General features: G+C 41.3%; 1 protein-coding gene across 1 annotated transcript in view; it reads left to right on the top strand.

The window, feature by feature from the left end:
* Positions 1 to 23,978, top strand: part of COL22A1 (collagen type XXII alpha 1 chain) — a 187,110-nt gene that overhangs the window by 38,738 nt on the left and 124,394 nt on the right. The window contains exons 4-5 of the mRNA XM_062504153.1: positions 16,320 to 16,431; positions 23,279 to 23,402. Coding sequence (XP_062360137.1) covers positions 16,320 to 16,431; positions 23,279 to 23,402 — 236 coding nt within the window. The remainder of the gene's footprint in view (positions 1 to 16,319; positions 16,432 to 23,278; positions 23,403 to 23,978) is intronic.

Below are 23,978 nucleotides of genomic sequence, written 5' to 3'. Positions count from 1 at the left end.
AAATATTTATATATATATATACAGACACTTAGGCTCTTCTGTAATAATTTTAAGGTATTTTTTCCTTTTATCTTCAAGTCTCACTTCCCTCCTGGGAAAGAAGTCAATATTCAGCACGTTAACATAAAAGATGACTTTGCTGTCTTTGATCTGTACGTTAGTTCAGGTTGGAAGTGTCCTATGGAAATCCTCTAGCCCAACTTCCCACTGAAAATAGGGTCTCCTTCAAAATTGGGCCCATTTTAAAGTTAGATCATATGTCTCAGGACCTTGTATAATTGAGTTTTTACTTTCTCCGAAGACGAATACTTTACAGATCCTCTAGGCAACTGTTCCAGTTTGGTCAGTATCACAGCGATTTTTTTATTTTTTTTTTTCCCCCTATGTTAGGGAATTAGTAAACAGACATTAATTTTTTTGCAACATCTGGTCAGGCTGATCATTCAGGGCTGTCATTTATTTGACTTAAGGGATATCTGTCCACTGTAAACATTTAGCATTGCATTCAATGTCTTAACAAGAAATTAGTTACACTATTTAATTGAAAGTGACAATTTCAGTCTCTCACCAACAATACATAGGATTGTAGAAGGCTCCTGATTGCTCCAATAGGGTGGGAAAATTATTTATTTCTCATCTTGTTACTGGTGAGGAGGAAAATGTGTGCCTCGTTCCTGGAGAAAATGGCACAGATAGTTTGGGTCTGCTAAGGATTGTTGTGCTGCTGGAGATGGATTATATAAGATCAAAGAGCTGTTCTACTCCTCACGTGCTCCTTACTTACTCCATAGCACCTTCTGAAGACTCCGGGCTCCTGTGTCTGATTCCAACAGAAAAACATTGCCTTCTCTCAGCTGAACTGGAGAGTTTCAGTGTTCCCACCGTGCTGTGCTTCCCATTCCAAAAGGGATGTGTTGTGCTGAGCAGCTTTTGTGCTCTACTCCAAAGGGCACTGCACTTCAGCTTTGCGGCACAGCCTGTGTGCTGCTCCCTCACACCTGTGAGGAGGCTCAGCCCTGGGATGTCTGTGGCTGACAGCACTGGGGAGGAGGCTGTTCCTCTGCCACCCAGATCCTCATACGTGCAAGGATTTTAAGTTAACACCTGTGCCTTGTGCTGCACTAGGAACTGGAACGGATCCTTGCCCAACAGGCTCCTAACACTGAATTTCAGAGCTATATCTTGCACAAACTTGTTTGTAGATGGACACAAAGCACAGTCTCATGGAGTAGAAGTTGCAGTAAATCTTATTTTGAGGACAGGGAAAATGGTATTTAAAATCTTCTTAGATTTAATGCCTTTTCCTCTTTCAGAGAGGGTTAAGACTTCAGAACTGAGGGTCAGCGTGGCAAAAATATTTCTGAGGTTTTTTTAATTTTTTTTTTTCTTATATTTTTATTAGGTGAAATGCAGCAGCAGAAGGCACAGACAATTGTTTCACATAAGGCATCACCAATTCCAGCCCTTTCTTGTCTACCCTACCTGCATACAAGTTATATCATGCCCTGATACATTTAGCTCTGTGTTTGCATTTAAGTGGAAGAATTGAGTCACTCTGTATCAGCAGAAGTAAAAATAGAAACTAAAACATAAAATGAGCTATAAAAGGAGGAACTCTGTGAAATAAAGGATAACAGTGGTGGAGCTGAGGTGGAAGATTCATGGGATTTTGTTAACTCAGAGGCTGAGAATAGGAGTGAGGATAGTGAGAATGGCTCCATGAAGAATCAAATAACGGCATCAAAAAAACCCATTGTGATCTGGAGGAGAGCCAAAGCTCTAAACTGGTATTTTCCTTTTAAAAGACAGGTGTTTTCTTTTCCTTAGACAAACAGAACTAAGTTAATCTCATCTATCTGCTTTTGTTGAGTACTGCATTGAAAGTCACTGCTAAAGTGAAAAAGAGTAGAGATTAATAAATGTAAAGTGAACCAGAAACTGCCTGGCAGGGAGACAATCATGAAGGTTCTAGGAAAGGGAGTAACAAGTTAGAGTGTAGTCAGTGATGAAGACCCTCAGGGTCTAGATTTAGGTCTTATCTCCCCTTGAGTTTACACTCTGTGGATTGGAACCAATGGGTCCATAACCCAGGGAATTTTTTCCCAACAAACTTTGTCAGTTTAAAAGGCCAAGTTTTGGTAGGTATGGATCAATATCAGCACTATAAACTCCTCCTGTGGGAACTGATAGGGTCTTAGTCAGCAGATGTTTGTACATCACAGTCCTGTAGAGTTGGGGAAAATGCAAAAACCATTACTGGACAAGGTAGAGAAGGAAAGATTTCCTGGACATGGCTTTTAGTTACTGCTCATCTAGAAAAGTTTGCTCAGACCTCCTTAGCTCAGGAAAGATGGATTCAGCCTTGAGGAGCTCTTAGTGTGTTAAGGAGCCAGAGAGAGGCAATTAAAATCCTAGGTTTGGTTAATCTTGCAGTGTTCAGGTAGAAAGGGGAGATAATACTGCTCTCTGTTAGTAGATCAGGAGAACAGCAGGAGGGAGACAGGGGAACCACTCAAGCTGAAGGACAAAAACAGCAACAGGAAATTACTATCAGCTGTTTAAGATAATCATCCAAGACATCAGAAGACTTGAAGCTGTCAGAGATAGGAAACACTGGGACAAGAGGTGAAGTGGTACTAATGGAGACAAACAAACAGTGATGGATAGTCCTGAGTCCTCTAGGAGCAGAGCTTTGTACTCTGTGACCCTGTGGTCTCAGAACATTTAAATAAGAAATCTCCAGCTGCAGCATTCAGGAAGGGCTGCTACAGTAAAATAGGGTTGCATGAGCAAGAATATATAGGCAGCTTTACTACTGATAAAATTTTGTCAGTGAAGCAAAGAAGTATCTGCTTAACAGTACATAACATGTGAATTCAGAATACAACACTGACTCTGTTGCTGAACGCATTAGAAATCAACAGGGAATTTTGAAAGAAAGCAAGGAATCTACTTCTTCCAGGAAGTCTGATATTTTAAACTAATGCTTAATAATGGTTTAAACAAAGTCCTTAGAGCATTCTTGTGGGTACTGTGTTTCAGTTGAGTTTTTTTAAGAGTTGTTTTTTAAGAGTTGAGTTGAGTTTTTTTAAGAGTTGTTTTAATTTTAAGAGTTGAGTTGAGTTGTTTTAAAAAAGGGCTTAACTAATCTGCCCTAAAATGCTCAATGACACCCCCTCCCTCCCTTATTGCATTTAATACCACTTATTATGCTGAATTGTCATTTTCATTACATCAGCATTTAAGAAAGAGTCGAGACCATGCAGGAAAACACAATGGTGATATTTTGCATCCTGCAGATGTGACCTTTGTGCATTTTTAGGAGCTATAATATTGCATCGAAATACATGTGAATGTTATTTCGAATTAATTATACTTCTTGAGGTTTTAAGACTTCACATTTGAATTATTGGTATTTTAGACTATAGCTGCTGGACATGGGATTTGCTTGCAGAAATCTGGATGATCCCTAGAATTAAGATTGAGCTGAGCTCTAGTCCTGAACATTAGCAGAGGAGATAATACTCCTCAGCAGATACTGGCTGCTGCTTTCAGGGGACTCTGCTATGGAGGTAAAGAAAGGCCTGGAGTAATTTCCACAGGGTACTAAGAAAAATAAACCCTAGGGAAGGACAATTCCAACCAGTACATGGCATCAAACCTCCCACACTGGATGGTGTTAATGGGGCAAGGGAAGAACATGAAAGCCCTGACTTTAACTCCTAAGTAGTTGTGCACGCTGTGTGTGAACAACAGCAGAAACTGCACTATGGGTTGTACCACAGACTGACCTCAGCCTCCAACCCTCTTCCCTGTCTCCAAAACCTTCATGTGAAAATGACCAAAATTCCAAAACATTTATGACCTGTGTGTTTTTCTGTGACTCTGTAGAGGGTGTTTGAGATTTTATGATGAAAGCACTGGTTGTAAAACTAGTCCCCTACAATTACAGACTGCAGTGGCTGTGTTTAGCTGTCACTGTGTCTCCAGTTCCTGTGGTTTGCAGCACAGGGTTCACATTCCAGAGATGCTAGTGACTCACTAGCTAATTACAATATCCCTGGGACTATTTATATTTGCCCACTAAAGCACATGGTAGTATGAGAAAACTGGAGTGTCCAGGCTGCTGGACCTGCAGAACGAGCTCGATGGTCGAAGATTCAACCGAAGTCCTCCTAGGGAAAAAAGTTTATTTGTGGTGCCTGTGTGACAGGCATTGTGCCCTCCCTTTGCACTTGGCAGTCTCCTTGGGAAGCCCCAAGAGGGCAGTGAATAGTGCATGAATAGCTGCAGAGATCTGTGAGGGATCATTGCCTTGGGACAGCAGATGCAGAGATGCAGTGGTCACCAGCAGAGACTGCCCATGTGCAGTGCTGCTGGAGCTGGCTGTTCATGCAGACGCCAGCACTCTCCTCTCCATCCTCGGGGTTATGCACACACAGGCAGGACTGGAAGCAGCCATGACATTTGTGAGAGATGGGGCAGAAGGATGAAGCTTTGCTGTACCATGGCACAGTCACTTGGCTCTCATGTTGTTCAGTAACCCATCACTAGGCACTGCTAATGGGATAGGGCTCAGGGCTTCCTATTTCCTCCCCCTATTTTCTCTAGAAGTCCCCCAGAAAATGTGAAACTGGTCTGAGCTGGATTTGAAACTGAGTTTCTAACATACAGATGTCTGACAATAGTGGCTGTAACTCCTGAGAAGCAAACAGGGAAAGGAATAGCTGACCTGAAACTGTAGTCATAGGAGTTATGTAAGTCTCCTGTGAGCTGCAGAAAATGGTCGGACGTGTGCTGAGAGGTGGATTTGTCCTCTGGGCTGGTAGATGAGATACCTGCAGTGCAGATGACCTTATCGAAGTCATATTGGCTCATTTTTTAGGAGTTTATGTGCAAGTCTTATGAAGAACAGCTGAGGGAGCTGGGGATGTTTAGCCTGGAGAAGAGGGAGCTCAGGAGGGACCTTAGTGCTCTCTACAACTCCCCAACAGGAGGGTGCAGTGAGCTGGGGTTTGGTCTCTCACTCCAGGTAACAAGTGACCACAGGAAACGGCCTCAAGTTGTTCCAGGGGAAGTTTTGGTTGGATATGAGGGAAAATATCTTCACTGACAGGATGCTGAAGCATTGGAACGGGCTGACCAGGAAACTGGTGGAATCACCATCCCTGGAAGGACTCAAAAGACATGTGGCACTTGGGGACATGTCTTGGTGATGAACCTGGTAATGTTAGGTTAATGGTTGGACTCAGTCTTAGAGATACCTTCAACCTTAATAATTCTGTGATTCTACCATTCTACTGTGCAATAGATAATCTCAATACCATAGCCTAGATCACTGCATTTAAAAGGCCTTTGAAGTTTTTCAGAGATTGACAAATGGTTCACTTGTGTTCAAAGGTATTTTAATATCCAGTAACTCAAAAAAAACATGCAGGTCAAGCAGGCGAATAATTACCAATAAATCATCTGTGACTTCTAAGCATAGCCACTGCCGTCCTGTGGTCTGGCTCTAACCTGTGCATGCCCGGTGTCCAGACCCACCAGTTATCCAACATGGAGACCTTGGTTTCCTTAGGGTTTGTGTGCCAAGGGATTTCTCTTCTACAGAAAACTAAAGAATTGGCCAGTGAAAATGTACAGTCACCCCCAACAAGGAGTAGGGAGTCACCAAAGTGAGCATGGGGATTAGGAGTGAAATACTAGAGCATGCTCTAAAGTATGCACAACCAGGCTAACACCAACAGACCTGGGGTGAGTTCTCTGAATTAGAAAAAAACATATTTTAAATTAATGTTTTTTCTTAATATAGTTGGAGACGTAGCTGTTACTCAAAGCCATAGATCTCAATGGATTCCTGACACAGTGAATAACCTAACAACATCAGGTTTGTGCTGGAGCAGGTAGCCTGGCTGAGCTTCTCAAAAATGTCAGAAAATATGGAGAAGGAAAGTTGAATTTACTTTAAAATGTGCTTATGCAGGAAGTAAACAGTAACAGCAGAGCAGACTCCATGAAAGCCTTTCTCTGGTCTGAGTCCCAGCAGCAACAAATTCTGACATCTGCATTCACAAAGAAGATTTAACAAGGGTTAATAATGCACATGAAAGTGATTCTTTGACTGGCAGTATTTGCTTTGTCCCAGAAATTATACAATCCAGGTAATTTTCTTATTCCAGTGCATTTGAGATTGATGCAAAGGAAATAAATTCAATTTTGACTATTCATTAGCCCAAGAAGGAACCAATCCTTTGTCTATAAAAAGACTAATAGGTTGTCCAACTGTGATATACTTTTAGATATTTCTTAGTCCAAGTATTTTAGATTAATTCTCCTTCAGAAACCATCCCATGATTTTTCAGTGCAAGCTTCTGGTTATTGTGGACACACGAGGGGAAGAAAGCGTACATAGAATCTTAACAAATATGCCTAATTCTTGGAGTTAAATTAGTCTGTCTGATGAGAATTCTCTCTGATGACCACTGTGGCCAGGTTTTGGGGTACTGGTAGGTCTAATCTGCTTTATACTGGTCACCTGGCATAAGCAACCATGACAGTCTCCTAAAGAGTAGTCCCTACCTGCTTTTAGGTTAGACCTTGTTCATCATACCTAAAATTAATGGGAACATTTTTATTTTCATGAACAGTTTATTGGTTGAGTTTTCTTACAGCCCACATAGCATTACAAGGAGAATCTAGCAGGTCTTAATAAGATGTTTTTCCTTAAATATATTTTCTTACCTTAAAAGTAATACTACTTGCTTGTACTGAGGTCCTCCCTTCCACACTGCTGTCCCCAAGGGATGACTTTCCAGATGTGCCATTTTATGGTTTTCTGGAGGAACACAGAGCACCTTGACACCTGAGGAACTCAAAAGAGGCCTTCAAAGTAGAGGAACTAATTAAAATCAGAACCTAATACAAATAGTCTCAGGTAAATTCAGCTGGTACAAGCCTGGCACACAAAGGACATCAAAGCAGTAATGAACTCCTGTTTAATCCTGTAAATCACTGGAGCAGGAAGGAGCTGAAAGAGGGACTATGGCACCAAGCCAAGTGTCCATTATTGAGAAAATGGAGATTACTTCAACACAAGAAAAGCCTTCAGTAATGAGGCTGTGACTTCTAAGCATAGCCACTGCAGTCCTGTGGGCTGGCTATGCTTAGAAGTCACAAAGAGTTCAGTGTCAAAACCAGCTTTCAGTGTTGTTCAGTATGCCACTTGCAACTGTTTGAAAACTGGAGGCAAAATGGTAAGAGAGAAGCAGGGGATAGATGTAGATAAACAGAACAGTGCATGACATAAAGTGGTGTGTTATTAACATGGGATCAGGTGTTAAAAGGTGCTGCCTCAGAGGCAGCTGCTCTATGCATGAATTTATTTCCTGTTTTTCCAGCAGGCTGTGGGTTAGATAAAAACAGCCTTTGCACAAGGTGGGGTGGCTAGAATTCTGTATTCACCTACTTGCTTCTGTTTTTAAATTCTCTCTCATACTGTATCTCTGGCATAATTTTCTTGCTGGTTTATATTAGTTTTATCTTTCCTGAAGTGTTATCTTTTCTTTCCTGTGTAAGAATACCAAGTGCTGTGTTTTTCCCCTCTGTTTTGACTGAAACTTTAGACTGATGTTTCTGAAAGAATAGCCCCATATTTCAGTCCAGTAACTGCCTGCTCACCTGCCTCACTGCCTCTGGAATATTAATCCTTTTTGAAGTAAAACTCCATTGTATACTTCAAACAAGGTTTCTGCTCCTCATAATCCCAAATGTGGATTGGTGCTAGAGCTGAGATCAAACTCCTTTTTGTGGTCTGCATGGAACTCCTGTGGCTTGTTCCTTTCCTGGGGCCAAGGAAAAGTAGAAATTGTGTCTTCCAGTGCTGTGATGGAGAGTAAGCAAAACAGGATCAGTAAACCAACAGCCTGAGTGGTGGCATCATGTACCAAGGTTAAATCTGATACATAAATTTTATAAAATTGAGACCATTTAAAATGTGCTCCAAGCCTATTATTGAGTATGACCTAGAAGGCTTGCTGGAAGGTGTGGTATAAGACCTGTTCCATCTGTTTAGCAAAACCTCATCTTCAGCTCAAGCTGTTAGCTGCTCTCCCTACTGGAATCTGGGGTTCTGGTGAGAAGAAAGTTCAGTCAGCATAAAGTGCTGCTTGAATCCCAGCTGGAACATCAGTGGAAAAAAAGGTTAATAGCAAGAACCTCTTTAAAGCACTCTTGAGGCCCTTAATCTATAGACTCTGGAAAGTTTCATAGTTCCAAAATTCCCTTGCAAGCTTCTTGTAAAATATAGCTAACTAATTTTTTAAATTACCTGTTCAATCCATTTAGTCATCACTGAAGTGTTTCATGAAAGACTTGTGGGCAGCCAATAAATCTCTAGTTTGTTCCTCCAGAGGTGCAGTCCTTAACGTTTTGGGGGTAAGTCAGAGAACCACTGCTGACTGAATCAAACTTCTGGGAGAACTCAACGTGGCATGAGTTACCCATCCAAAAATAAGCTGCTCCTTTTTCCATCTTTTCTGGAGAGGTAAGATACGGTGAAAAAAACAGGGCAAGAAGACAGAACTCTTATCCTTCATAACTCTTTGGAAATAATTTCTTCTGTCAGCTAGATAGTCGGAAAAACATTTTTTACAAACGTTTGCAATGGCACAGATCTAAACAGTGTGAGCTGCAAGACTCATGCACCTGCTCCTGTGCAATGCATTTGACACTGTACTGCATGACGTGCTTGTCTCTGAACTGGACAGACATGGATTGGACAGATTGACCATAAGGAAGTGGAGAGGCTGGCATTCAAACTGTCATGGTCAATGGCTCGATGTCCAAGTGGAAACCAGTGGCAAGTGGTGTTCCTTGGGGTTGGAATTGGGGCTGACACTGTTTGACATTATTTTAGTGACATGAATAGTGGGACTGAGGCACCTTCAGGTTTGTTTGCCAAGTACACCAAGCTGTGAGTGCAGTCACACACTGGAAGGAAGGGATGGCATCCAGAGGGACCTGGAGAGGTTGGAGAGGTGGGGCTGAACCTCATGAAGTTCAGCAAGATCAAATACAAGGTGCTACATGTGAATCAGAGCAATCTCAAGACCAAATCCAGGCAGAGAATGTATTGATTGCAACCCTTGAGGAGAAGGACTTGGGGGTGCTGGTGGATGAGAAGCTCAACATGTCTCAGCCATGAGCACTTGCAGCCCAAAAAGCCAGTTGTATCCTGGGCTGCATCCAAAGCCCCGTGGGCAGCAGGTTGAGGGAAGGGATTCTGTCCTTGTGAGATTCCAACTGGAGTGCTGCATCCAGCTCCGGGGTACCCAACATAAGAAGGACATGGAACTGTTGGAGAAAGTCCAGAGGAGGCCACAAAGATGCTCAGAGGGCTGAAACACCTCTGCTGTGAAGACAGGCTGAGAGATCTGGGGATGCTCAGCCAGGAGAAGAGAGAGGGCCAGGACCACCTTGCAACCTTCAGTACTTAAAGGGGGCCAAGAAGAAAGCTGGAGAGAGACATTTTAAAAATGCATGTGGTGATCAGACGGGGGTAAAGGCTTCAAACAGGAAGAAAGTAGGTTTAGATTAGATGTGGTTGAAGATCCTTTGAGATGGACACTTCAGTGAGACTCTAATATGCCTAAAATCTGGCACTCGCTCAGCTCTTGACAGGGTTTCTTTTCCTGTGGAAGAAAAAATGTCAGGAACAGCAAAAATACTGTAGCAGATAAAGTCTATTATTACAACAACAGCAACGCAGGCTGAAGGAAGTAAATGGTCCTCCAGTAAAAGCAGCGTGAGCTATTTTACCACAGGCTGTACAGACTGCTGTTCTCAGATGTGTCAGTGAACCAGCAGGAGATGACAACTTCCCTGATCATGGCTATTGGTGATACTTCATCAATGTATTGACAAGGCTGATAATTCAGCTGGGAGTTTGAGCAAGACCAGAGGAAAGAGCATTTCCTGCAAAAGCTCCTTTGTTTGATATTAGGGCTCATGGCTGGCAATCCACTGTGGTAAATATATTCCAGACACCAGACTTGTGGCTGTGTAGTGTCCAGCGCCTTTCCTGATCCCTTTCTCCACCACTTTCCACATTTCTCTCCACGTTGTTTTCTCACCAAAAACTTTCACAATTAGAAGTGGCCCAGTTGTTCCCCCTTTAAGTGTTAGCTTGGGATCCTCGGGAAAATAAAGCAAGGCACTTTTTCCAGAAAGATGCTTTGGGCAAAGTAAGAAGTCAATGACTCTGTCCTGCTTTGAGAAACCTTTCCAAATGTGCTCACTGCTGTGTTTTCTGGGTATTAAAACTTATATATTTTGCTCTCTTTTTCCATTTTCCACCCCCTGAAGACAGGAGAGTTAAGAAAATCTCAACCTGCCCAACAGCTTCTACCATGCTGCCCATACCAGATCCTTAATGGTGCCAGGCAGAAGTACAGTTTTATATCCAGGGCAACCAACCATGCCCCCTTTAGTCAGGTCTTCAGATAATAATCCCAAACAAATGTTGTAGGATCATGGGATGAGAACACAGCTGTTAGATCACTCTTTTGGCCATACTTTAAGGTGTTGGGTGCACTGTGGACATTTTTACTGTAAAAGAGAATCTGGCTGCATGTTACAGTTAGATGATGTATAAATTGTCCAGTGCCAAGTTTTGCCATCTTCTCCCTGCAAAAGAAAGATCTGAGTGTTTTCTGATTCTGGAAAAGAGGCAGCTTCCTGTAAGGGGGTTATAACTCTCAGGTAGTGAGACATTCGGCTGATTTGATCAGCAGAGCAGGGCATAAGAAATTACTTTTCAAGCCAAGCATGCTGTTACAAATCTGAGCTTCTCTTTCAGCTCACTATTTTAATTTTAATATGGGCTAGGGTCTGCTGGCTTTCAGGAGGTGTAATCATGTTAGAGGGTTTCAGTGGCCCTATATTGTTTTAGAAGCTGTAATGAAGTAAGAAACTTAAGATCAAAGAGCATCTTATTAAATACCATGTTTATGGCATTACTGATTAAGCAGTTTATGAGCCAGTTGGGAAACCACATCTGCCCTGCTGCACAGAAAGCCACCTTTTAAATCAAAGCAGCTGAGAACAGGAAAACCCTGCCCTTTCACCCTGTGCTTGGGCATGGTGCAAGAGGTAACAGCATCTTTACCCTTGCTAATTTAGACAGGTCTGTTCTTTCCCTCTCACTTGTAGAGAGAACTGGGAAGTTACAGGTGACGTCTCATTTTCCACATGCCACTGACAATATGGTGCCTCTTTGATGGTGGGAAAACCAAAGAACAGACTATTTCTGCTGCAACTCCAGCACAGAAATGATGTATGAAACATCTCATTCTTTGGTGAAATATCTCATTGAGCAGTTTTTACTGCACTGTTAGTGAACAAACACTGACAGGTGAAATGTCCTGGTCAGGTGTTGCAGAAATGATCACAGCATTGCTTTTTTTTTTTTACATTAGTATTGTAATTCAAGACTAAAAAAATCAAAATTATAAGTTTCATTATGTCTCCCTCACAATCCCAGTTCCATTCCTAAAGTCAAGGGAATGTAATCCATGCAAAGGCCTTCCAGGCACATTAAGTAAACTAAATGATAGTAATAATAGTAGTGATATTAGTACTAACAGTAGTAATACCAGTAGTAGTGGTAATAGTAATGATAATAATATGTTTGCTTGTCCTTCATCTGAAATAATCTTGGAGGTTCCTTTAATTCATTTATTTTAATTCAACCTCCCTCATTTGGAGGTTTGCCTAGGTGTTTCCTTTCCAGTTCCACTTGGGTAATCTGCCTTGAGCACTTTCTCAAGTCAAGTAACAATATTTTGGGTTTGTTTCTTTGTTCTTCAGAAGGATTTTGAAAATCGTAGCTGGTTAATCAAGCTGAATTAAAAAAATCTACAATTTTTACCCAATTCTGATGGCAAATAAGACAATGTGAATATAAGTTATGTGGGATTTATTAACATTTTTGTCCTCTTTACGTCTGCTTTACTCCCTGCACAAAATGGATAGCATACCCTGTAGGCAGAATACATCTCAGACAACTTTAGTACTCTGAAAATTCCTGTCTGTATGAGCTCCCTTTCTGCTGAAAGGAAGGAGGCACTCCAGGTAGGGTTTCAGCCTGTCTTTAAGATTATTTGTCTTAATGACTCCTAAATATCTCTGCTGACTCACAAGGAAACTGAGGAAACCTGCATCCATCATATGTCTCCTTTTCAGACAGCTAAAATTAGGTGAGTTGCATCTGCTTCTTGGCAGAGTTCTTAATTTTTTCAGTGTATGGCCTCATGACAAATTTTCTGTAACTCTACTGAAATTCCTCAGCAACCAAAGTGTCCCTTACCTTTAAGGGCTTTGGTTGCAAATGGAATTACCAAGAGTGGAGATGATCTCACCAGTTGGACAATATTTAAATTTAGCACAGAATAAATTGTGTGATTAAAATAAAAAACCCTTTGCATTTGAGTGTAGACTTTGACACACCTAAGGACTTAACTTTTCCCTGGATCTACATTACATCTTTCAAAGAGCCATCCTCATTCATCAATTGGTTAAAATTAGAGAAAGCAATTTTTAAATTGTCAATCCATAATCTGATTAAAAGAAAAAAAAAACCCATTATGATTTACTTTTGTGCTTTACCCAATCCTAAATGTAAATGGGATTATGTTGTGACAGCGTGACTTATTTTCATTACACTAAATACTGTTTGCAAAATAGTTTTGATAGCTGTGTTTGTTTCACGGTTTTATTTAGGCTTTTAAAAGTATATTTTGATAGGAAATTCAGGAAAAAAAAGAAGAGATTGATTGAATCTGCCTTTTTTTTCCACCGGAAAAGCATAGTTTTCAGAGATAATGGAAGTGGCTTTGTGTCTGAGCTAACAACAGGAAAACTTGGCAGGAACATCTTGTCACTGTACCTTGCACTTGTGCACCCTCAGCAAGGGAGCTTTAGGAGACCTGTGAAGTGAGCAGGACTCCACAGCTTCAGGGCTCTGGGGATATAGAGATGTCACCTGGGCAGCATTTCAGCTTTCACCACCAGACACAACCACCTGCAAGCCTTTGACGGAGAGATACTGAAGTTGTCAGAGATGCATTGGGAACATGCTGACACAGACCCTCTCCCCAGCGTTCTTTGCTGGTTTATGTTAATATAATCCCATCCCGTGCTCTCCATTGTCTCAGAATGCCCCTTCTACCCTTATGTGGTTATTCCCCAGAACGTTCCCCCTTCCCCAGATCCCTAGTTTTATTGCATTGTTCCACCCCTGTTACCCACTGCTTTCCCTGGTCCTTTGCCCCAACTCTGCACCACCTTCCCCTGTTCCCACTGGTCCCTGACTCCCTGCTCCACCCCTCTTTCCCCATATTTAAACCCAAACTTCCCATGCTCGTTCTCTTTTGTCCCTGGACCCCTTTGCTGTGTGATGTTACAGACCCCATTGGCACTCCATACAAAAGGCCCTTGCAGCCTTTCCAAACATCCTAGCGAGCCTGTCCATGTGTGACTGTGTGCCCCCGCCTGATCACCTGCTGCTGGACACGCTTCAAGGAAGGCAGCAGCAGCTCACCATCACCACACAGCACTGCCCCTCTCCTGTGGGTGGTTAACAATGTCCTTCCCCAGCTGCAGTGGTCTCTTCCTGCCAGCAGCCCTCAGTTCCCTCCAGCAGCCCTCAGTGTTCCTTCCATCAGCCCTCAGTGTTACTTCCAGCAGCCCTCAGTGTTACTTCCAGCAGCCCTCAGTGTTACTTCCAGCAGCCCTCAGTTTTACTTCCAGCTGCACTGATTGTTACTTCCAGCAGCCCTCAGTTCCTTCCATCAGCCCTCAGTCCCTTCCATCAGCCCTCAGTCCCTTCCAGCAGCCCTCAGTTTTCCTTCCAGCTGCACTGATTGTTACTTCCAGCAGCCCTCAGTTCCTTCCATCAGCCCTCAGTCCCTTCCATCAGCCCTCAGTTCCTTCCATCAGCCCTCAGTCCCTTCCATCAGCCCTCAGTTCCTTCCATCAGCCCTCAGTTCCCTCCAGCAGCCCTCAGTCCCTTCCATCAGCCCTCAGTTCCTTCCAGCAGCCCTCAGTTTTACTTCCAGCATCCCTGAGTTCCTCAGTTCCTATGGTGGGGTGCCTGAGGGAATGAGCTGCCGGGTGGAAGGAGCTGTAGGGAATGAGCAGGTCGCAGTGTTGTTTCTGACAGCCGGGAGGGAGCTCTCATGCTGTGCTGGGGTCTGTCTGCCCTGGTTCATGGCTGATTGCAGTGTGTCAGAGGGCTGTATCCCTGCAGTTGCTGCAGTGGTGATTTGGAGCCGCAACCATGAGGCCCTGGAGCACTTTAAATGCTTTATTTGCCCTCCTGAATGCCCAGTAACAGCTGAAAACAGGGTGGACAAAAAGGAAAAGCTGTTGACAGCCAGAAGAGTTATTGTAATACTAAAGGCCTCGATTTAGCAGCAGGCAGCCATTCTGTCTTTGCAAACAATTAAGATTGTACTTCCTCAGAAGAAGCAATTTCTTCAGAAAAAGGTCCAGAAAATGATGGAAGATTTTTATTTTATTTGCTATTTGCTATTTTGATTTGCCTAGATATTGGCCCACATAGGTTTTTGCACTTATTTATTAATCTATTAATATAAATGTGAAGAATAATATCATTAAGTTGGTGCTTTTTCCTGTTGATGCTGTTTTCAAGCTCTGCAGTGCTCTTCAGCCTGAAAGGTTCAGGAGGACATGTAAGAAATCCAAGAATATTCAGGCTTAATTTCATCACATAAAAATGTTTATCTGTCCTATAAAGGTTTCAAGAGCTCACTAACTGAACAAAATTGAAAGAACTGCCATAGTTTAAAAGCAATTTGTCCAAATAAACTACACTTATGTCACTGGGTTTGTGTGCTGGAGTTACAAAACAAGGAAATAATATGTGTAATTGTGCGTGTGTGAGGGGGAGAAGATGTTGGAATTGCCTGAATAAAATTAAAAAACATATTCTCTGCTCAGTTGCTCTCAACCTGCTTTTTACAGTGCCTTTGCCTCTGACTCCACAGTGTGTTTGGTTCTGGGAGTGGCTGATAGTTTGGATTTGCACGTTGTGGAGCCAGTTTGGAGCTAAAAGCGGGATGTTTGCATCCACGCAGTTCTGCACATCCAGGAACTGGATGCATTCATGGCACCGTTGTACCCCACTGTCCCTCACAGGGTTTAGCAGCTGGGACTTTGTGTCACAAAACCAAATGGTCCTTGAGGCTGGCACCATGTTGATGCTGGAGCTGTGCAGACTCACCTGTGGGTTAAGCTTTAAATTTAAGATTGAGCTAAATCTTTATCTTAAGATTGAGCTAAAAATACCTTGTTAGAACAAAGTCAGAAGCTTTAGGCAACTGTCTTTCACCAGGACTGATAACTCATGATTTTGATTGGACTGTGTTGTATTAAAATTATATGAAAAGTGTATGTGGTCAAGTTTCTTGGACAAGTAGTTTTCAGGAAGGACCTGGACCATTGGAGTGGATACACAGTGGAGGTCCATGAAAAAGATGAGAGGGCTGGAGCATCTCTGCTGTGAAGGAATTTTGAGAAATTTGGGGATGTTCAGCCTGGAGGAATGAAGGCTCCAGGGGGACTTTCTCATGGCCTTTCAATATATGAATGGGTCTTGCAATAAAGAAAGAGACCTTTTATCAAGGTCTATCATGACAGGACAAGGGGCAACAGTTTTAAACTGAAATAGAGTAGATTTAGATTTGGGATAAAGAATTAAATATTTACAGTGAGGGTGGGGAGACACTAGGCTAGGCTGCCCAGAGAAGCTGTGGACTCCCCATTCCTGGAAGAGTTAGAGTCCAGGCAGGATGGGGCCTTAAGAAACCTGATCTAGGGGAAGATGTCCCTGTCCATGGCACAGGGGCTGGAACTAGGTGTTCTTTAAAGGTTCTGTCCCACCCAAACCATTTTGTGTTTTCTCTTATTCTATGAATAAATGCTTCAGTGTGCACCTCTGCATTTTTTTGCGTGGCATTTAATGAATTATGCAGCATTTTCAGGATGTTGTAGCAATGCAAAAATTAGCTACTGATTTCTGGAAAACTCTGTGACAGCTTGAATTTAAGCTTGAATTTGAGTTTTTGGGATGAGAGGATTAGATCATATCAGAATTTTGTTCTGGCTTTTCCCTATAAGAATAAAGCTCATTTCTGAAGTGCTGTTTGTAGGCTAAGAAATCCATGTAAATACAACTGGGGGCCTGTCCCACTGCCCAATTAATGTCTTTTTTTTGGTGTGTGTGTTTCTGTAATGGATAGGATTTGACCTGATGGATTCATTCAGCGTGAAGCAGATTTTTGGAATGAAAGAAGATGGGGTTCAGAGTGCTTATGTACGGCTTGGAAGCTTTCCTGTTGTTCAGAAAACTGAGTGAGTACTCTGGGTTTTCACTTTATTTTCATCCAAACCTCTGCCTTACATTATTTAGTTCCTCTAGGTTAACTTTGTAGCAGTTATCTGGAACGTACAGGTATATTTCTGCTTTGAGCAGCTGTTTCAGATCAGCTGGCACAGAATATGCACAACATGGTCAGGAGCCTCAGCAGTCAATACAGGATCCATCCTGGAAGAACATCAGCTGTGTTTGGTGAATCTCAGTGGTTCTGAGGAGCAGTATCAAGACATTCACAAAAGAACTTAGGGTTACATAAATAGCTTCTAAAGGGAATATTTGGTAGGACTCCCATTGAGATAGAAATTTGCTAAACACAAGAAACCACTTGCTGGTAGATGCTGTGACCAGTTAGAAAATATGGATTCTGGCCTTGTATAAGAATGAACAATTTTTAATCCTGGCTCAATATGGAGTCAGTCCTTGGAGTCTTTTATGACCTAAGGCTGCCAGTTGTGTTGCAGTCTATTACAAGTGTTTCTTTGGGTTGTCATTTAAGCCCTGCTAACATTACCCTTGAAAAGAGTGAGTGCATAATTCTACGGAGTAACTACAAGCCATACATTGAATTGTCATCATTAACATTTTTGCAGTAAATTTCTCAGTGCTGGTTTGAAGTTCAGCTTAAAAAAATCAATAATACTTCTTTTCCTTCTTATAGATGAGGGATGTTATTTTTTATTCTGTTTTTAGCTCTTATTCTCAGCTCACTGCATTTTTTAAGATTGTCCTATGAATTACATTTTCTTGATTTCACAATATTTTTTTTTACTCCTGGAACCAACAGGATTGATGTGCTCTTTTCCCCTCCCCCTCTTTCTCCATGTTAATACAATTAAAAAAAATAATATTATGTAGTGAGAGAAAACTGTTTTCTCTAGAGTCTATAAATGATAGCAGCTCTAAGGGTAAATAGAGTCATGATCATTGATCTGATTGGATGCAACCAGCTAAAGACATCTTAGGTTTGGTATATATATAACTGATGCGAGTGTGGGTAGGAATAAACCATAAACCTACTTCACTTAGATGGTAAGAAACATATTTCATTTGTCTCACTGTGATCTCTGGGTTCTGGGTGATACCATCTCAAATAGAGCAGTTCTTGGAGTATAAGCAGTATGTATGTCAAATATGTCACATATGAGCTGATAATCTTCATACCACACAGCTCAGTCATCACTGCTGCTGTGTCCAGCCTTAATTTCCGTAATTCAGTAGGTGGAAATAGAATGAATGAAAGTTTGAAGATCTGTGAAGCAAGTGTGATGGTGAAAAATTCAAGAACTGCAGTGTAGACAGGTAAAATTAAGAAACAGCCAGAAACTCAAGGGATCATGCTCTGTAAGAACCTCTGGGAAATCAAAGCTTGCTAAAGGGTCTTTGAATAAAGGTCATGGTAGACAGAAAGTCAGTGGCTACTTGACATCAAAAACCAGCAGGGAAGAAAGGCACACTTTTAAGGATGAATCTACTTAACCACTGGAGCAAGTTAGCGCAGATTACAGAGAGTTGTCCATTTTAATCCCTTTCTTGAAGTAAGAGTTAAAGAACTTTGTTGTTGTAGTTGTTGTTTTTGTTGTTGTTTTCTCAGAAAGACTGAGGGAGTGAAGCCAGACCAACCAGCTATGACTGCTTTCCATCTGCTCAGATTACATCCATTTATTTGTTGTTGCTGTTGTCCTTAAAGTAAGCAGGATATTTTATCACCCAGGACGATTAGAAGTAAAACATCCTTAATTAGTAGGTTGAAATGAATAAAATTCCCTTTGAATTATTCTGAAACATGGAATTCAAGGAGGACTTTCACATTTTCAGTCTTCTATATTGTTAACTTCCACACTCCTGTGGTTTGGGAATGAACCCAAATGCATATAACACCATGGAAGGTGTTTGCATATTTGGTTCATTTTAGCATTTGTATGCCAGGACTCTGAGATGCTGCATATAGGGTCATTGCTCACAGAAAATGATATCTTGTAAAGCTGCACAAAACCGATAGCTGGAATAATAAACCAAACAAAAACATCTGTCATGGCTCACAGATAACCTCCAGCAATGTTTAGCAACTGATAGCAACATCTCATAATTAGATACAAAATCAGCAACTGAGGAATATATGTAATTCACTTTATTATCTGCTTAAAGGATTTGTATTCTTTTATACAAGCAATAGTACTTTCATAAAGTGACAGATTAGCTGTCTGGGAAATGTGCCTACTCATCCTCTGATCTGTAACTTACAGCTATCAACTTTCTTCCTCTTTGTGGTGAGGCATCATCTGTGAGCAAACAAACCCAGCAGCCAGAGCTTGGCTTCAGTCAAGGACCTGATTACTGAGGGACTCCCAGGTCTCTGTAGCTGTCTGAGGACTGGCCCCAAAACCTGGATGGTGATTTTCCCCACTCCTTCTGTAACTGGGGCTGTCCTACTGCTTGTTCATGGCTCCTCAGTGGATCTCCTGGCCAAAACTGTGCTGCAGACTTCTGTTTTTGGATGTTCAGGCTTGTTTCTCATTACTGGGGTCTTGCCTAATGCCAAGATTTTGTCTCACTCCTTTGTTCTGTTGCCTACCTGTGTCTCCTAGTTGTGGCTCCAGGGCTTTTCCTACTGGCCATGCCATCCTCATTTTTCTCTTGCCTGGTCTGGTTCCAGCCTGACTTGATCATGATCTTGGCTACCACCTCACAGAATTACCTGATGCTTGGCCAAGCTTCTGGTCATGATCTATTTGCTCTTTGTATTGGCACAGTGTTTTTACCAACACAGAGCCTTGGATTGTTTAGGGTGTGATACCATTGTGTGTTTTTCCTGCGTCTCCTGACATCAGCTTTGAGTTCAGTCACCTGCCCTAGGTTTCTCCATGAGCTCCTGACCTGGTCTCATCATTTCTCCCCTTCCAAGAGAAAAAATGGTACAAAAAGCCACCAGAGATTCCCATACTGAACATGGAACCTGTTGAAAGCTTCCTTTTTTCTCACTTTTCCCATACAAATATTTCATATTAAGAAGAGCAGAGAAAAAAGCTTGTTCAGCTTAGAGAAAGGCTCAGTGAGGGAGGAAGTATATAAATACATGTGTATAAATATCTGATAGGGAGGAAGCAAAGAAGACAGAGCCAGAATCTTCTTAGTCATATTCATTGACAGGACAAGAAGGAATGGGAATAATTTAAATCAATGAAACCTAAACACAAGAAAAACCTTCTTTAGATGAGAGGATCTCAAGAGGTCCCTCACTGTCTCCTATTTCTAACAAGGTGAAGGAGATAAAGCCTGATGGAGGTGGAATGACTGAAGGCTTTTTTGGTCTTGTAGAGCAAAGGACTGTAGGGAGAGCTGAGAAACACAGAAAAAAACTGCAGCAAACAGAGAACAGGTTGTTAACATGGCTTCTTACAGAAAAAAACGTTGTTTCGAGAAAAAGAAATGACAGCAAGTGAGATTTAGAACAGATTCCTTTTTTTTTTTAACAGCCTGTAGGACAGAGAAAAACAGGAAGAAATTACTTAAGAGAGGATGTATCTATTGCATCACTGAGGTTTCTGAAGTAGAAGTCAAAAAGATGTGTGCCAAGGATGTATGAGACACATCCTTCTATAGCATTTTCCTTTTCCTTTTCCTTTTCCTTTTCCTTTTCCTTTTCCTTTTCCTTTTCCTTTTCCTTTTCCTTTTCCTTTTCGCTTGATTTTTATCCTCTTGTCATTCTAAGAATCTCTGGTGATGTGAAGCATATTTAAATGAACTGTCTTTCTCCATCTTGGTTTTGCAGATCTTACGGGTTACATTTCATATTTGTGGGCTTAGCTGTTGTAATATTGGTCAAATTGCTCAAGTACATTAACTACACTCTTCCTCACCAAATGTAAAAACCATACTAAATGTTGGTTTATTCAGTGTCTGAAATGAGAACTGATAATATATATTTTTCCATAGTGTTATTATAGATGTAGGATCTCATGCTTATTGGCACAGATGAAAGTTCTTATTGCAAATTAAAGTATGTGAGAAGGTTGCTATATGTTAAAAACTAGCAATGATTAAAGGAGTTTTCTGACTTCTTACTAATTCTTTTTTCCTTGTACAAGTTGTGATTTACCTGACCTTGTAGTTGAGTTGTCTCTTAGACTAACCTGCAGCACTGGGGTATTCTTTTGTCTTGTAGTTTTATAAGGGCCTTTTCTGCAATCTATCCTGTTGTCAGAATTATAGATCAAGGAGCTGGCAGAATGCTCCCTCTAGGTACCAGGCATCCAGCAAAGTTCCACAGTATCAGTCATCAGTTCAATTCAGCCTTGTGTGAAAGAAGATCATAAAACATTTCTGGGGACACCAACTCCTGCTCTTGGATCCCCAACTAAAGCTGAACTTCTACATGCAGATAATTTTTAAGTGAGGACATAAGTTAAAACTTCTAATCAATATTTTTGTTGTTTATGTAGCAATGCAGTTCTGTAAAAGATAGAGGGACCAGTGACTTCAGAAACAACTTTTATACATCTTTAAAGCAATGGGAGTGTCTTCAGATTTGCTTTTGGCATGAAACCTTTCTCTGTTGGGAACTTGCAGCTGGTTCCTTGGCAGCTTTAAAAATCAGTTGAGGATGGCAGGTAATGGGTCATTATGGCTTTCTGTCAGTTTAAATCTACCTGATCTGCTGTTTGTCAGCCTTGTGTGATGAGGTGTGGCCAGGCTCATTGGGATGTTTATGTACCTAACTAACAGTTATTTCTGTGGGTATTAAACATCTGAAAACCCATTTTGGAATTAAGCTTGCATAATGATATTCCTGTTCCTAGCTCAGAGCTGTCCAAAACCATAAACTTGTTAAGTCTGGAAAAGCCCTATGAGATCAATGAGTCCAACTTATGCTACACTTCCATGATCACCACTCAACCATGTCCCCAGGTGCAGCAGCCACACTTCTCTATGAACATTTCCAAGGATGGCGAATCCACCACTTCCCTGGGTAGACTGCTTGACCACCTTTACAGTAAAGAATTTTTTCCTAATATCTAGTTTAAGGCAATCCACCTTATAGATCCTACTTCTGTTCACTTCCAGGTGCTCCTTCTGGCCCTTCTTGTAGAATTGCTAACTTCCAGGCAACTGGGATTTCCCTGGTTAAAATAACTAGTACCAAGAAGTGAGACAGCCTTGTCTGCTCTCCTGGAGGAAGGATTTCTTAAGGGAGCTAGCGGGAGCCTGGTTAAGTTTTCTTTTGTGTCGGAAGAATTTGGAGTCTCTGTGTCCCCAGAGGGAAAACCAATTCATAATGGTGCATATCCTGCACTTCATACAGCAAAAGCCACATTAATGGATGAAACCAGAGTGTTCTGAATTTATAACTTGGCTGAAAAGATAGGAGATTCAAAGCACAGATTAAAATATGATTAAATATTTTGGCATTAGGAAAGACTGGATCACAAACTTTGCTGCAACTGCAAAACAATATTCTGGAAATTTTGAGGACTTTCTGATTTTAATGCAATTAAAGGCTTCTAGGTTTATGTGCCTTGGACTGTGCCAGTTTCTGCATAGTGAGGGATTATGTTAACTATTCATTAGGAGAACATTTCATAGTTTGTTCTTCATTAATTGCTGTCATTATGTTTTGTTTTGTTTTGTATCAAGTGCTTATGCCTGACTGCTCAAATGTCCTGAAGCAAAGACATGATATTTATGAAGGGTTTATTTGGGAATGATCATAGGAGTAGGTTGGCTTGGGCATGAAGAACAATGCTAAATGTGACTCTTCAGTTGGGGAAAGAGATGGCTTAGCAGCATTACAAGCAAAGTTTGAAAAACCATGGATGGCAAAAAAGGAAAATAATAGGTTCATTGTCTTTTCCCTGATAAGAACTGTGTCAGGTCCTAAACAAAGAGGAGGAGGCTCATTATGCAATGGGCAGCAGTGGGGTATTCCTTCTCAAGGGATGTTGTGAATGTCATAAGTTTTCCTGAGTTCAAGGGGAGGATGCAGAATTCTGTATGAGATAAATCCATAAAAAGCTATCGATACAGAAATTGCATTTGTCTCTGAATTAGAGTCCTGGATTCCAAAGAACCGAGGTATGAGAGAGATTTTTTTTTTCTGTTCATTCTCATTCTTAGGCATTCAGTAATGGCTAGTAACAAAAAAATAGTGATACTGGCTTACTTATCCTTTCTGTCCTGCTCTGCATCCCCATGTTATAACAGGTTATTATGATGCAGTAGAGAAAAACAGTATTAGATTTGGTTGCTTCATGTGTTTGGTTACGTTCAGGGATTGTGGTGTCATGCTGAGTAAATCCCTGCCTGATATGTGTGCAATGTTTGATTTGAGAATCTTCTGTTATCTGGGGCTGCCAGCTAAGGAACATCCTCTTGGAAAGACATAAACTGTAATGCTTGTTTGATGGCAGATATTATAGGATTTGTTATTATAATTGGGTGCATTTAGAGAGTTTGGGGTGTTCCTGGCCATTCTCAGAAGTCACAGGTCTCCAGTGTATCAGGACCAGAACAGAATTATTTACAGGTTTCGTGAACAGAAGCATGAAGTGAAAAACAAACTTTTTAACATGATTGACATGCAGATTTTCATTATATTTTACCCAGTTTGAGAGCTTCACTATTGCAATGATGAAAGGGCTCCATAAAGAAAGAACCTGGAGGGCACAAGCTCATGTCCATCTCTCCTCAGGATTCCAAATAAAGCAGAATTTTTAGGAATATAATGATACCTTTAGAAAGCATTGCTGGGACATGGAGAGAGTTTTAGAAGTTATGCTCTTCACTGCTAAGCCTGATGCATTGCTTTCTTTCCCCTCCCCATGCCAGGGATGTATTTCCACAAGGCCTGCCTGATGAATATGCCTTTGTAACTACCTTCAAATTCCGGAAGGCTTCCAGGAAGGAAGACTGGTATATCTGGCAGATTATTGACAAGTATGGCATACCACAGGTAAGAGGCTCTAAGGCTCTTTTGCAGACAGCTGGAACAGCCTTTATTAACTTTTTTTTTTTTTTTTTTGGCCATGAGCCAGTTTTCTTGCCTTAATCTCCCACTACTTTTTCTTGTGAACTGGAAAAATCCTGTTTTTCAGTGGGCTTGCTGCAAGTATTTTACCTTTAATTCAAGCCCCGAATAAATGTTTGCATATACCTTGGTTGTTACTATGGTGCAGCTAAACATGTTAGCTGGAAAGGGGGATAAAAATATGCCATCCTTGCTCTTGAATCTACTCTTGAGTTTTCAGTTGTTTTGTTCAGATAGTTCGGCTCAGGGAAAATATTTTACCTTTTTGGAAAAAGAGTGTCACATGGATGTACTACAGAGCTGTGAGTAATGTCAGGTTTGCACAGCCTTCTAGGTAACTTGTAAATGCATTATGGGTTCCTGCTCTGGATGTGGGTGTAACACCTGTTATAACTCCATAACCCTGAGTCCTGGCTGGCTGCTGCACAATTTGATCTAATAACTTTTTTTTTAAGTACTCTCTGGTTCTCAGAAAATAATGCTCTTAAGTGTGTACTAAAG

The sequence above is a fragment of the Cinclus cinclus genome, chromosome 1 (assembly GCF_963662255.1).
Source record: "Cinclus cinclus chromosome 1, bCinCin1.1, whole genome shotgun sequence".
Taxonomy (NCBI): Eukaryota; Metazoa; Chordata; class Aves; order Passeriformes; family Cinclidae; genus Cinclus; species Cinclus cinclus.
The sequence above is the reverse complement of the archived record's forward strand: the minus strand, read 5'-3'. Positions and strand labels throughout refer to the sequence as shown.